The sequence below is a fragment of the Pyrus communis genome, chromosome 7 (genome assembly GCF_963583255.1).
Source record: "Pyrus communis chromosome 7, drPyrComm1.1, whole genome shotgun sequence".
NCBI lineage: Eukaryota > Viridiplantae > Streptophyta > Magnoliopsida > Rosales > Rosaceae > Pyrus > Pyrus communis.
In genome coordinates this window covers 24,603,143-24,619,156 of record NC_084809.1, presented here as the reverse complement: position 1 = coordinate 24,619,156, position 16,014 = coordinate 24,603,143, and the positions used below count along the sequence as shown (strand labels likewise).

The window sequence follows — 16,014 nt, the reverse complement described above, 5'->3', positions numbered from 1 at the left end:
GTAAAAAAGGTTCATACAAAGATCACACAAGCTCAATTCCTAGATCCCTATCTATGGAGTAGCTTTACATTTGTGCAACCTTGTCATACACGAGATGAACTCCTTCAGTCTTCACTAAGTGGCAGCTCTTCCTGAACTCTTCACCTTGTGGCACCAATATCAACTCAAATCACGAAATGATTTGATGTTATGATATGCACATGAAATCTTGATTCAAATGACTAGTCATATTCTCCAGTCAAACAGTTGAATGAATAATCTAACTTGAATCTAAAAGCTTGGTCTAAAATGAATTTAAAGCTTAAAAATAGACCAAGAACTTTATGCAAAACCTTAAAACAATGCAACCCTAATATACAATGATTAGGTGTTTAATGCATGAACTTGGTTTTGTGGTTAGGTTTCCATAGATGAAGAAAAGGCAAGCTCAAAGTTTTGAAGGCACTATTTCTCTCTAAAATGAATTCTGAACCCCACCCCCCCCCCCCCCCCAAAAAAAAAACAAAGAACCCTAGCTGGAGATCTTAACCCCAAAAGCATCAGTTTTTTTTCACCAACCAAGGACACTTGTCGAACTACAAACTGATCAGAAACAATCCAGGACAGAGATCTAACCATCAGTAGAAAGCTGTCAGGAAGCTCATGTGGGTAGCTCTTAATTTGCGTGCCCAGCTAACTGGAAAGCAGCGAGCAATTTTGACTAGAAAATTAAACTAGACATAATGCAACACTAATAAATATATGAAATGCACATGCATGAACAAACCTTTGACGTGAGGTGAGCCACGTCCTTGAACATTTAATCCTAGAGCAGCATCCCACAATCAAAGAAAGTAGTGTAAAACTAAATTGAGCATGTGGTACACAAATACAATATTTGACAAGGAAAGCCAAACACTTAAAACTAGATTTTACATAGATCCATGTGCCAAACCCTACACACCTCATGGGTGCATGAGACTTTGGCCATGATCAAAGATGTTTATTTGTTGTGTAGGTACAATTTCATTGAGACTGAGGATGGCATAATTTTGCTACTACACAAACCATACGCTAGAACTTGAAAATTTTGGCAATCGCAAATGAAACATGTCAAAGGAAATGAGAGTGCACGTTTCAACTATGAAGAGATTGGTCACTTTAGGTTCAAGTACCCCAAACGATGCAGGAACAACAAAAATCCTAACAAGGTGGATAGCCTCAAGAGCAATCTCTTCATATGACTTTTATCAATGACTATCCATGATATGGATATATCTACTTCTTGAAACATAAGTTTGATGCCTTAGACAAATTTAATACATTTATGTGGACCTATGAGGTTTGAAACACATTAGAGGAATGAAATATATCATGGCTTTCTTCAATGATTATTCATGATATGGATATGTCTACTTCTTGAAACATAAGTCTGATGCCTTAGACAAATTTAAAGAATTTAAGGTAAAAGTAGAAAATCAATTTGGAATGTCATGAAAGACCCTTAATAGTGATAAAGGTGGTGAATTTGAAGCCTTGTGGTGTTAGACTTCCATAACCCATATGACAACAAACAGTATAGGTCACTATCTCTCTAAACCTGAATCTTGAAACTAGCTTTAAAGGTTAAGAACAAGAAGACTGTAACAATCAAAATAACATTTTTAGAAGACTGACGAGGCCACTAAAAACAACATTTTTATCATATAGTGTAAGCGCCAAAACTACCTGTGATGTAGCAGAGGTTTAGTTCCTTGAATCTGTTTGTAAACTATGAACATGCTCAACTATAGAACCTATAAATGCATGCACGGTACAATAACAACTCAAACAGTAACTAACCCAATTGTTATAGTATTGCATGGGAACATGCTTTCTAATCATCGAATTTTGTTATGAACTTTTGAGAGTAACCTGTAAAATAAACAAAGACCATTATAAACAAGATTTGTTGCAAACTACCATTAGGTGTGTGGAATCATCCACATATAAATAAAACAATGCTCAACTCATACTTAGAACTGGAATTCTTCATACGATAGATGCTCAAAACAAAAGTAACTGCTTTTTACCCAACTTCTGATAGGAGCATATTTATGCGACTTTGTTAGTTTAATTCCTTGCATTTAGTGAGTTAGCTTCTATTTATTATAGTAATTTAATCTATTTTCGTGTGCTTGTAGGTCCAATTGACTAAAGTGGCAAGAAAAGGCAATTTGGAGCATTTTAGAGCAGTTTTGGGCTTGGAATGGATAACACATGCATGGAGCAAGGTTGATGGACGAAATTGAAGTTCAAAAAGGGCTAGGAATATGCTAAAGAGTTGAAGAAATTAATTCAAGACTTTGAAGACAAGGAATCAGTTACAAAGAAGGAAACATGAGTCAAACTACCTTATTTTGACTTGGTCAATCCTAATCTTTACCTACTTATGTTCCAGCTGCCAAAAGGATCCCTAATTAATTTAGGACACTTAAATAGATGTTTCTAGAAGTCCTAATCCCATTCCTAAAGGGAGCCGCACCTTTCCCTTCTAGAATACCCTTTTCTTGCAGCAAATCCCTTTCCCTTTCTCTCTAGGATCTGCCGCACCCTTTCTTTCCCTTTTCCACTTGGATTCTGATTTAATTAGCCTTTTTCCTTGATGATTTGAGTCCAAATCTTTCCCAAAACATTTAATTAATGCCTAGCCTTTTCTCCCTTTAAATATATGTTTCTGCCACATCAAAGGGGGAACCATTCATTCATCCATTCATCCATCCGTCACCATAATTCACACAACCCATCCATAATACCCAATAACCCAATTTCAGTCACAACCACCCTTGTGCCGCAGCTTTGCAAGGAATGAGAGGATAGCTTGGAGTCGTACCTGCCATTCAAGACTTATTGGATTGTTAGAGTGTTTCTAGGTGTATTCAATCTTTTGTTTTCAATGTTTAATTTAAGTTTTCTTTGTTTAATTGCAAACATGAGGAGCTAAACTCATTTTAGCTAGAGGAGAATTCAAAGCCATGAACATATTTGCAATATGAATTGATTACTTCCAGTTGTGATTTCATAAATCGTGAATGCAATTTACTTAACTGTTTGATTCAGAACTTATTCTTGCTTGTTAATTAAGGATGCATACTTAGTTTGCATGCATGAATTTGATGCTAGAATATAAGGGAGTTTCACCTAATCGTTATGAACTTATATTCATAAGTAGTAGAGGTTGCTAGTCACAATAGTGTTAAGTAAATTCCTAGTAGGAGTATCATGTTGTTTATAGTTACGAATGCCTTGTCAATGCTTATGATTTTCACAAAGCTTAATGATCTTTGATTGTATCTCTATTATGTTGTTTATGTAGGGAACTATTGAAGAATAATTTGGTTGCCGGTGTGCTATCCATCCAATTCAATGACTTAAGGAAAATTTGAGGGTTAATTAGTGTTGTTCACAGTTAATCTGGGGCGTTGAGGTTTATGGTTTATTGGAAAAGCAACTGGAAATCAATTTGTATGCAAGTGTGTTATGTGTGGAGAATGACCCTCTAGCTAGCCAATTACCCATCAATTCACCCAAATTCGTATCCCTTTACTTAGTTTCTGCAATTTGTTTGTTTAAATTTTAAATTCGTCAAAAATCCAATCCCCTTTACTTTGTTGTGTCAAATTAGTTAGAATCTGTCCAAACTTGCGTTTTTAAGTGTTTTGAGTCAAGTTAAAATTAATTTTCGTCCAAATCACCCTTCAGTGTCTAGTTTGAGTCTATTTGATTATTTTGTGTTGTTTTGAGTCTCTTTAGTTTGTTTTGAGTACTTTGAGTCTAGTTAAGTGTTTTCAAGCCTAATTTTGTGTTTTTGAGTCAGTTTTAAGTAGATTAGCAATCTCTCCTAATCCCCGGCCTAGAATGATCCCTACTTACATCTTTACTACAATTGTCAATAAGAGGGTTTAATTTGAATGCTAATTTTTAACACATCAACTTCTAAGTGATGGCATAACTTGAACAACCTTAACTTTATGGTGCACCTAAGCTTTCTCAGATTTAGTTTTCATATCACGCACAAATATATTTCCACGTGAACTAGTCTTTGTGCAAGTCACAATTAAGAATTTAATAAACAAATTAAAAAACATCTAAACTATATCCCATTAGATTTGACTCCCTGAGACAAGTTCAACGGTGTAAACAATATCCCCATATTTCGCCTAGCAGTACCAGTGTACTCGCCTAGGCTGAGAGTGGAAGAGAAAAAACCATTGTTCATCTTCTTCCTCATGAAATTCGGAATTTCCAGATTTCATGTTCTCACGAAGCCTGTTTACAAAGGCCATAACTTTATCAATATGCATCCATTTTATGCATATTTTATGTCGTTAGAAATTTCAGATCTTTACCAACTTTTAAACATAATTTCAAATGAATGTAAAGAATATATCCCAAGCATTAAAACTCAGAAGAAACAAGCATGCCAAAAACGAAATTTTAAAAGCCAGCATCCATGATTTTTCAACATTCCTAACATGGCATATTCATAAATATCTCAAGCAATCGTGCGAGGAGTGTGTGAGAGGCTCTGATATCAATGTTGGATAAACATATGTACCTTTGTGCAGAAGCTTGAATCTCGACATGCTCCTACAAACACGAGCAAGTGCTTTGTTCTTCTGTGCACGTCTAGAACCTCAAAGGTCATTGGGTTGGCTACAGTATGTCGAGTTGCTGTAACAACCCAAAATTTCTAATTCGGAAGCTAATTACTTAGATAGGCCCCAAATTCATTTTCTTAGCAAATTTCAATAAAAGATTAATCTCAGATATTTTATTATGGCTGCATCTAATCTTCTCATTAGACTACCTACATACCCTACTAAGCGATCAAGCCATTCGTAGTTCACATTATGCTTTTAGAACAACATACTAAAATTTTATTTCAATCCAACGGTCGGATCTCCACCAATCACAACATTCGAGTGGCGGTTGACGTTTTAATTTACTAAATTGCAAATGCATTCGGGAAAATCCATACGTCGGATTCCTAATCTATAAGTTCCTAAGGTCCTCAAATATTATGTACTATAATGTCTCAAAGTTTGGTGATGATCCAACAATTAAATGGTCGTCAATTATGAAAAACCGTACGGCGGTACAATTATCCAAAAATTTGAATATTTGAATCACCGCATCAAATTTCAACAAACGGACTTTGGATATGGGCTCAGGACATCAAGGATGTCCCGCTGACCAAAATCCATCTAAAAATATTCTCCCCCACGCGTGGTGGTTTCCGGCGACCGGAAACTCACTTTTTCGTCTAACTCCAAATTCTACCAAAATTTACAAGAAGATAGAGCTCAATAAGAGGAACAAGTTTTATACCTGCCACGAAGTCCAAAAGTGGACAGAAGAAGGTCATTTCCGCTGATAAAACCGGTGGGTTCCTAAAACTTTCCGGTGTCGATTCATCGCCCACAGTGGTCCAATGGGATCAAAGCTAGTTGAGATTTGCTCCTGGGATGATGGGCTACAAAATCCAAGTGGTGGCATCGGCCATCACTTGCTGATTCACTGGAAAAATGAAAAGGGTGGCCTAAGCACCATTGGTTTTCATCGATTTTTATGGCCTCACACCGCCACATACGGTGGCTAATAAAGGTGGTTCTTGGTTGGATTTTGTAGAGGGGAGTGAGAGCTTCAAGGTGGTGTTGAAAAACTCCACTGGAATTGGCATCAGAAAATAGGATGTCGCGGGAGTCAACTGGGTCGCGAATTGGGTTGGGGTTTCTGGGCCTTTTGGGTCAGTTTTCCTCTTTCTGGAAACTTCCTAATTTTGGCTATCTAATTATAGAGACTTACTATTAATAGTAAGTCCACGTGTCTAAAAGGTCTCACTACTTCCGAGGCTCGTAACTTCTCCGTTCTAACTCGGAATTAAGATCTGTTTGTACCTACAGGCTCGTAGGGTCGTCCTCTATTCAAATATATAAAGAATTATGATAAAATATATGAGGATAAAATACATCCTCATATAATTACGCTAACCAAATAGGGCATTTTCCGTCTTTCCCCACTTAACGAAAAATTATACGACATAATTAATTCTTAATCCAGAACCGGGATTTCACATTTTCCCCATTCAAATTTTATAACCATAAATCGATCTATTTCTGATTTCCTCCACCTAAACAAAAAATGAATATCCACATAATTTCTTAAATTTTCAAGGTATTACATTCGACCCCCATTAAAATAAAGAAAAACTAATAAAAATGGCTTGAAAACTTTGAGTTTTAACGATAAAGACAAAATAAAGGGTAAAGTGAATAGTACCAGGATTGACTTTTTAGTGTAAAAATGTGGTTTTTCGTTAAAGTGAACAGTACCGCGGGCTTTTCGTTAAAACACCCTTAAAATAAATCTTGTCCTCGAGATTTCTACCCTCGAAAAACGAAAATGGAATTAGAGGTAATTCCACCATTTCGTTTTTAGTGAATAAAATCATAACCTAAATCTACGATTTTATTCAAGCTCAAAATAAATAATTCAACGAATCAAGTATCATGATTCTCACACATCTTAGATTTCCAGCCACATTAATTGGTGGGAATTTTTCAAAAATTCTAGCCGCACACGTTGGCAAAATAAATATCACATCAAGCCATATTTCGCATTGGCAAAATAAATATCACAATCATTGGTAAACTACTTACTATCATTGGATGTACGCAGTCATCACCATGATTCTTCCTTGAAATTTCTAGCCACAATCACTGGCGATATCAACATCAGAAAAATTTTCCATTTTCATTCTTGACAAACAAATATCATAAATTCAAACCATAGCCCTCATCGGCCAAATAATTATCATAATACCAAGTCATAATCATCAATGGCTAAGTGCATATCCCAATTTCAAGCCAAACCACTCAAATTGGCAAATTAAATATAAGAAATTCCCACCAAATCATTGGAATTTCAAATCACAATCACTGGTAAAATCATTTACCATTATTTGCCATATACAACCGTCACCACAATTCACCTTCATAATTCATGTGCCAACATAATCCAACCTGATGACCGATCCCGGGGCCGATTACCCTCACTTCAATCTGACCACAACAACACGAAGTAGGGTAACGAGAGTGTCCATTTAATCGTACACCTCAGAACTGAGTACCCTCCCCACAGGATATGGTACAAGTCTGACCATGTAGGCCTCCAGAGGTTTAGGGGATCGAAACCCAAAGCAGCGCACGGTGCCCCTCACTCCTAGTAACTCTCAATCTAAGAGTGTCCATTTCCAATGGCCATACCACATAGACTATCCTACAGAAGTAGCCCAACCGTATAACGCCCTATGAAGGTTTAGGGGATCGAAACCTAGGGGAACCTCACAGTCACTTTCACTGTCAGGTCATCAAAATCATCTTGGGAACCTGTATTTACAATCCACAGGAATCTGTGCTCGCAACAACACACGTGAGTAATCCATAATACATATTTGTAACTCACATATTCATAGAAATTATGAAATATGCAACCACAATGCAATCATAATTTCCACCAACTGAACTCCATAATCACAATGGAGTCGCACCATACACACACACACACACACACACCACATGAATGCCAACTCATTCACCAAAATTGTGAAATAATGCATTCACCATGCATACCACATGAAAGCCACTTCATTCACAAAAATTTTGAGATAAGGCATTCACAATGCCCATGCAATTCACATAAGTGCCTTATGATGCATAAAACTGATGAAATATTGCAATATCACTGCAATCACATTTCACATCATCAAACACGATACTATATATAAATATATGTATATATATTCCCTTTTTTACCAGTGCGAGATTCAAAACACATATATATCTCACATTAATGCCACATTAATCATAGAAATTATGAATAATACAAAATCAATGTAAATCATAATTCACATAGGATATTGTTCACAAAATTTATGAAATAATGCGTTCACATTGCATATCATATTTCACAGCAACAATAATTCAAGAATATAACAAATTAGGAAGTAGGGTCGTTCGCTCTAATACCAATTTTGTAACGACCCTGAAATTTCTAATTCGGAAGCTAATTACTTAGATAGGCCCCAAATTCATTTTCTTAGCAAATTTCACTAAAATATTAATCTCAGGTATTTTATTATGGCTGCATCTAACCTTCTCGTTAGACTGCCTACATACCCTACTAAGGGATCAAGTCATTCTAGTTCACATTATGCTTGTAAAACAACATACTAAAATTTCATGTCGATCCAAAGGTCGGATCTACGCTAATCACAACATTCGAGTGGCGGTTAACGTTTTAGTTTACTAACTTGCAAATCCAATTCGGGAAAATCCATACAAGGATTCCCAATCCATAAGTTCCTAAGGTTAATATTATGTACTATAATGTCTCAAAGTTTGGTGACAATCCAACAGTTGAATGGTCGTCAATTACGAAAAATCGTACGGCGGTACAATTATCCAAAATTTTGAATATTCGAATCATCACATCAAAGACTTTGTATATGGGCTCAGGACATCAAGGATGTCCCGCTGAACAAAATCCATGTAAACAAATTCTCCCTCACAAGCCGCTACGCATGGTGGTTTCCGACGACCGGAAACCCACTTTTTTTTCTAACTCCAAATTCTACCAAAATTTACAAGAATATAGAGCTCAACAAGAGGAACAAGTTTTATACCTGCCACGAAGTCCAAAAGTGGACGGAAGAGTGTCAATTCCCCTGATAAAACTGGTGGGTACCTAAAGCTTCCCGTTGTCGATTCGTTGCCTACGGTCCAACAGGATGTTGGGCTACAAAATCCAAGTGGTGGCATCGGCCATCGCTTTGCCGATTCACTGGAAAAATGAAAAGGGTGGTCGGAGCACCATTGGTTTTCATCGGTTTTTATGGCCTCACACTGCCACATACGGTGGCTAATCAAGGTGGTTTTTGTTTGGACTTTGTATAGGGGAGTGAGAGCTTCAAGGTGGTGGTGGTGGGGTCGAAAAAATCCACCGGAGTTAGCCGGAATCGGCATCAGAAAATGGGAAGTCTCAAGAGTCAACTGGGTCGAGAATTGGGTTAGGGTTTCTAGGCCTTTTAGGTAGTTTTCCTCTTTCTGAAAACTTCCTAATTTTGGCTGTCTAATTATAAAGACGTACTATTAATAGTAAGTTCACGTGTCTAAAAGATCTCACTACTTCTGAGACTCGTAACTTCTCCATTCTAACTCGGAATTAAAATCCGTTTGCACCTACACTCTTGTAGGGTCGTCCTCTATTCAAAGATATCAAGAATTACAATAAAATATATGAGGATAAAATACATCCTCATATAATTACGCTAACCAAATAGGGCATTTTTCGTTTTTCCCCACTTAACGAAAGATTATACGACATAATTAATTTTTAATCCAGAACCGGGATTTCACATTTTCCGTATTTGAATTTCATAACCATAAATCAATCTATTTATGATGTCCTCCACCTAAATAATAACATGAATATCCACATAATTTCTAAAATTTTCAGGGTATTACAGTTGCCCCATAATTTTCGCCTCCCTAAACCTAGGGCAAATAGTGATATTCGTAGAAACCTAACTAGAATATGTGAACTTTATGGAAAAGCCTTGTGTTTCTCTCACACTAGTTTCTCTCTTCCCCTAAGCCTCCTCATATAGCTTTAGGAAGATGATGATACAATGAATGAAACATCATTCTCATTCCAAACTGAAATGGCTTTAGACATTCATCTAATTACTACATTAGTAAGTAGGATGTTAATATCCTCATGTGGGTACACTCTTCACCTTATGGAATTTATCATATTAGATAAATCCTAATAAGTGCTTTTTTAATCCAATATGACCACAAAAGTTTGTATTTATATTGGAACATGACTATGGTAACATGGTTTTCACAATTTGTGTAATTATGTGTGTAGGTATACCATATCATTGATTTACTGACTTACACATGATTATCCTGAAATAAGTTAATAACTAATTTTAAAAGAATATGATCAATAGGATATATTAAAAGCAGGAAAATTAATGAAAAGAGCTTGAAAACTTTGAGTTTTAATGATAAGGACAAAATAAAGGGTAAAGTGAATAGTACCAGGATTGACTTTTTAGTGTAAAAATGTGGTTTTTCGTTAAAGTGAACAGTACCGTGGATTTTTCGTTAAAACTCCCATTAAAAACATTATATCCATTGGGAGAAGCTGTAACTTCCCCTAATTTTAAAAGAATATGTCTAAAGCTTCCAGAGAAAAGGTGTTTTCATATATGTACATATCTATACTAATATATAAAGCCAAGAGCCCATTTGGGTCACGGGCTTCACCAAAATATAGTGAGACAAAAATGCCACCCAAACAAAAAAGTTCAAAAGTAGCCCAAAATAATGTATCAAATAATGCATGAGTAATTTCGTCATGTAAATAGATTTTTTTTAAATAAATTTTTTTTAATTAGTATGGTAGTACCTCACAATGGGCTAGTAATAATGTGATTCAATCAGTTATTTTCTCTATTTTTAAACACGTGCAAAACATCTTAAGAGACAAGTAGAGCCGATAATAAAAAAGGTCTTTCACATGCACACAATAATGTGATACAATCAGTTGTTTTTTAAATATTATTTTCTCTATTTTTAAACACGTTCAAAACATCTTAAGAGGCTCATAGCACCGGTGATAAAAAAATGTCTTTCGCACGTGCACAATAATGTAATTCAATCAGTTGTTTATTAAATATTATTTTCTCTATTTTTAGTAATATTTTTTTTAATAATTAGTATCTCACAATGGGCTAACAATAATGTGATCCAATCAGTTGTTTATTAAATATTATTTTCTCTATTTTTTAGTAATATTTTTTTAATAATTAGTAACTCATAATGGGCTAGTAATAATGTAATTCAATCAATTATTTATTAAATATTATTTTCTCTATTTTTAAACATGTACAAAACATCTTCAAAGGCGCGTAGCGCCAGTGATAAAAAGGACCTTTCGCACATGCACAATAATGTGATTCAATCAGTTGTTTGTTAAGTATTATTTTCTCTATTTTTAATGTGAATTCAATATAATGTAGATAGAAATTGAAAGACTGATTTTATTATGTGGATTCATTTGCTTTGATTGGTTTATAAGGGATTTCTTCTAACATGGTCTAATATTATTCATTTAGTCCAAATATTTGACTTTTTTTGTCATAAAAAAAATATTAAAACAATTCACGTATATAAATACATTTAAAATATGTAAGTCAGCAAAAAATATCTTTTGCCCATGAAGGCTAGTATTATGTATCCCCCAAGTTTCTTTGTCAAGAGTCATTCAATTTCAAAATGAAGTTTATTCTCTCTCTCTAACTCATCCTCACACCATATTGTGATCTCTCCAACTCACCTTCACACCAAGTCTCATGTCAAGATATTTGCATTTTCTTATGTGGCTTAGTTTCAAATTTCGTGACCTTTCAGGAAAGCTGTTTACCAACGAGGTAGCATGAGAAGCAAGGAAAAAAATGAACCGTTGAACACAGAACAAAAATCAACCAACTTTGGTAGCGATTGTTTTTCATTAAACAACTGGATGCGACATGTTCATCAAATACGGTTATCCGAAAGTTCAAGTCACGCAAAACTTTTGCTACTCCATATAGTTTTTCTACTCCACATAAAATCAGGCTGATGATTCTTTTCCTTTCTCTAATTTGCATTCTGATTTTAAAATGGCTCGTGTGTTAACACTTCCATAATCCATATGCCAACAATGTAACTATTTCCTCTGCATCCTGAATCTTGAAACTGGCTTTGAAGGTTGAGAATCAGAAGACTGCAACAGTCAAAACAACATTTTAGACAATGAAGAGGCCACTAAAAACATTTTTATCATGTAGTAGCCCAAACTACCTGTGATGTAGCAGAAGTTTGGTTCCTTGAATCTGTCTGTAAATTATGGACACGTTCGACTATAGAACCTGTAAATGCCTGCACAAAAAATAGTACATACAGTAACAACTCAAAAAATAACTAACCGAATTGCTATAGTAATGCATGGGAACATACTTTTTTATCATCGAATTTTGGTTTTGAACTTTGGAGAGTAACCTATAAAACAAGAAAGGATCATTATAACCAAGATTTGTTGCAAACTACCATTTGTGTGTGGAGCCGTCCACATATGAATAAAACAGAGAGTAATGCTACGTTTACCACATATTTGCACCATCATTTCATTTGTACCATCTTTCTAATAAAGGTAGGGCCTTCCAACACATACAAGTCTCATTTGTGTTGGAGAGATGGTACAACCATGCAGTAAGAGTAGCATTTTTTGATAAAACAATGCTCAATGCTTATAGTTAGAACTGGAATTATTCATACGATCGAGGCTCAAATCAAAACTAATTGCTCTGTACCCGACTTATAGGTGATGGTACAGCTTGAACACCCTCAACTTTAGGAGGCACCAAAGCTTTCTCAGATTTACTTTTCATAGCATTCGGAGATATATTTCCACGTGAACTTGTCTCTGGGTAAATCATAATTAAGGAATCAATTAAGTAGTGATCAAAGTTTGAAAATGATACTACAGTAATTGGAGAATGTGGTGTGTGTGCCAAAATAAAACATCATATATCTCCTCATACCAAAACTTCAAAAACCCAGGTAGGGTATCACAAATCTATGTATTAAACAATTTAACATCTTGTCCTGCCAAAACATGACATCTTAGGAATAGAAAGGCGTGTCTTGACTCAAGAGCACCTCACAGTACCAGTAGTAGAAAGGAGAATTATTTCTAAAAAAGAGATTACCAAAAGAAAGAAAGTTCCTCATTCTTGGCAATAAACTTCAAAAGCACATTGGCGGAGAGAGAAAAAGGGGAAAGGTTCTACCTTTACTTAGGGCAAGTTGTGAACTGCAAGGCACTAACACAATTTATCACTGTGTGAGAGAGAGATGTTAGCTACTAACCTTCAGGTATTGATTGCACTGTCAGGCCAGAACACTGCAATTTTAGTAACGAGATAAATTCAATAACGACAACTAACAGCATATTTTTTTTTTTTGACAACTAACAGCATATAAGCGATGGAAACATTAACAAACAATTTTTTCAATAACATCTAAGACAAGTTAGGCAACTCATTAGAACAACTAGTGAAACTTTTTCTTTAATTAATATTTTATTTGATAGCTATAAAATTTATAATAAAAATTATATTTCATTTTCAAGTTCAATGAATATATGACCCAATCAGGCTCTACCCAGTCAATATCCCATTTTACAATTCTATTTGATTCTCAACGTTTATAGAATCAACGTTTATACTACGAGGTCAGTTTAAAATTTTAATAGTTTATCCTCTAAACTATACAATTTATAGGTTATGATTTGAAAAGAAAAATTATATGCATCACCTCGAAAGAAAATGGTCATATTATATCAGAAATGATTTATATAGGTAAGAGCTCTTGGTCCTATAAAACATATTGGGACTGCTGGCTCTTCTTGAGACATCCACACCTGTTCTATAAAATTAACTAGCACACTTATATCTCTACCTACACAAGAGGAACATGAAATGCCATCACTTACACTTCGCTGATCGATAAAACTTTCTTTGCTGGGAGCAATTGCATCATTTGTCTCTGGAGGTTTTCTTGGCATTGACTCCTATTTTATCAGTGATTAAAATTGAGTAGTTGGCCATTTTTTGGCTTGGAACAGAAATTAGTCACTACATATTCATGTGTTTTTATTATCATTTCGTCAACGTATCAAGACAAATGCAAAAGATTACCTCTGAAAACTTGTCATTCTGATGAAGAGATTTATGATCCGGAAACTGATGCAAGTCAACTTTGATTTTCTTGTTTTCATCACTGTCATTATCACTTTGCTCTTCTTCACTCACTATCTCACTTTCAGCTTCAAGTTCTTCTTTCTCAAGTTCATCCATCCTGGCCAGTATACGAGCATATTCTTCATCTTCATCTGAAACTTTTGTATTGTCTGCTCCAGTAGAACTAGGAGAATCTTGCTTAAGTGGACCTGGAAAATAATTGACCACAATCACTTATTTGACTTGCAGCAGCGAACCACTTTAGTTGGGTTCTCTTGGCACAAATTTTGATGAGAAGGTCAGGAGAATTCTAAAACCAGCATCAGATACTTCAGAACAATTTGACAAAATAGGGTGTGTTTTTAATACCTTCCCACAAACAACAAAAGGTTAAGTTATCCCCCAGATGAAAAAATAAAAACAAAAAACAGAACACAGGCCCTTCACCCCAATGCCTAATGAGTATAAATGCAGTCTAAATTTCAACCTCGCTAAAAGTTGATAAAAGAATAGTTTTTTCTTATATGCCAAGGCCAGCAAAAAAAACTAATAAGCAATCCACAATGCAGACAAAACCGATTCAGCCCTATGCAACTTGAAACACATTCTAACTTATTGAGGGGAAAAAGGAAGAAAACCTGCCTAGCTCAGATTCTTCTTCAGAAGAACTTTCCTCCACATAATCTTCCTTTATCTCTACAAGGCCCTCCTGTGGTACAAGCATTAAAAAATACCAAGTTCATATACACACTGATACAAATTCCTTACAATAAACTGAATTTTTAGAGAATCAAATATCTCCGATATAAACACCAACAATTTACAAATTAGCGAAAAAGAAACTTACTTGCTAACCACTAAAAAGAACCTTTCAGGAACCCATAGCTATTGAAAATATATATACACACATATGTAGTTTTTGTTATGCATTATAACTAATAAAAAGCAGTCGCATATGAATGTGACACATTTGTGACATTACCTATCCTGCTGTTGATTAGTTTAAATTACTTTGGGATGCAAGCTTCAATGTAGAGACAATAAGCATTACTTTTTCGGTATATTGTGATTTTATTAGAAACCCAATTGAAAGGTACACTATGTCACACAAGCAAAGAAACAAAATTTCAACCATATTCAACAACGTATGGATAAGAAAAATTAGAGAGTTAAATTTGGGCATTACCGCGGCCTCAGAGGCTGTAGAGTCAATAAAGGAAGCCTCGAATTTGAGATCAGCAAGAATGGCATTGAGGGAATCCACTTGGGAGTCCAATTCCTTCCCCCTCCTCATCAAAATATCCACTGTTTGCTTCGACGTCCTTTCCGCATAGTAACCTTCCCCTAGCAGAACCTGTAGCAAACAAGTCGCTCAAAAACACCCTGTTTGGCTGCTGTTGAGACAATCAAAACTACTCAATTTGCAATAATAATCTTACCAGAAACTCATTGGTGTGCACCAAACGCCCAGGGAAGAAGGCTGCCTTGCCAAACGGAACCTAAAAAATAAGCAATTAATTTAATTTTTCTAAGGAAAAAAAAAAAGAAGAAATGAGGGATTGGAATTTGGTGGAGTAGGGTTTAAGGTCTACCATAATATCGTGGTGGAGGTGGTCGGGGAGTTTCATGACGAGATTTACGAGGCTCGTGTTGTCGGCGGTGAAGCCTCGGAGGTGGTCGAGCTGCTGCTGCTTCTCGGCGATCGTGTCCTCCACGCGCTTCGCTGCTTTCTGTGCGTCTTCTACGGGGAACAAGGAGGAGAGTGACGTCACAGTTCCTTTACCTTTGGTCGACACTTCCATTGTCGCAGAGGAGGAGAGAGACTCAGTCCCAACACGACGTCGTTAGGAGTTTAAAGATGGTTTCCGCGATGGCTTTGCATACATTCGGCCGTGGAACAGAGTGGCAGGGGAAAGGAAAACGGCGAAGATTCGCGTAGAATCACTAACTATGTGGCGATATTTTTGCCGGATGAGCTGTCGAGTTCAAAGCTTCTGCATTTCGTGACAGCTGGTCATTTTTTAAAAGAAAACTAATGAAAATGGTTTGAAATTTTTGAGTTTTAAAAATAAGGATAAAATAAAAGGTAAAATAGAATCATGATTGACTTTTTAGTGTAAAAATTTGATTTTTCGTTAAAG

At 35.7% G+C, this 16,014-nt stretch overlaps 1 protein-coding gene across 3 annotated transcripts; it reads right to left on the bottom strand.

The window, feature by feature from the left end:
• Nucleotides 1-11,562: 11,562 nt before the first annotated feature.
• Nucleotides 11,563-15,901, bottom strand: LOC137739608 (uncharacterized). 3 transcript variants are annotated; one of them, XM_068479235.1, is made up of 11 exons: nucleotides 15,466-15,899; nucleotides 15,313-15,372; nucleotides 15,060-15,227; nucleotides 14,516-14,582; nucleotides 13,832-14,082; nucleotides 13,627-13,704; nucleotides 13,002-13,035; nucleotides 12,443-12,555; nucleotides 12,090-12,131; nucleotides 11,934-12,011; nucleotides 11,563-11,856 (listed from the first exon to the last, which is right to left on the bottom strand). In XM_068479235.1, the coding sequence occupies exons 1-11, from the start codon at nucleotides 15,673-15,675 to the stop codon at nucleotides 11,800-11,802; spliced, it is 1,158 nt and encodes a 385-aa protein (XP_068335336.1). In that variant the 5' UTR covers nucleotides 15,676-15,899; the 3' UTR covers nucleotides 11,563-11,799. The 3 variants fall into 3 exon arrangements, with proteins under 3 accessions (XP_068335336.1, XP_068335337.1, XP_068335338.1); XM_068479236.1 differs by lacking the exon at nucleotides 12,090-12,131 and having other exon boundaries at nucleotides 15,466-15,901; XM_068479237.1 differs by lacking the exon at nucleotides 13,627-13,704 and having other exon boundaries at nucleotides 15,466-15,900.
• Between the last annotated feature and the right edge of the window lie 113 nt (nucleotides 15,902-16,014).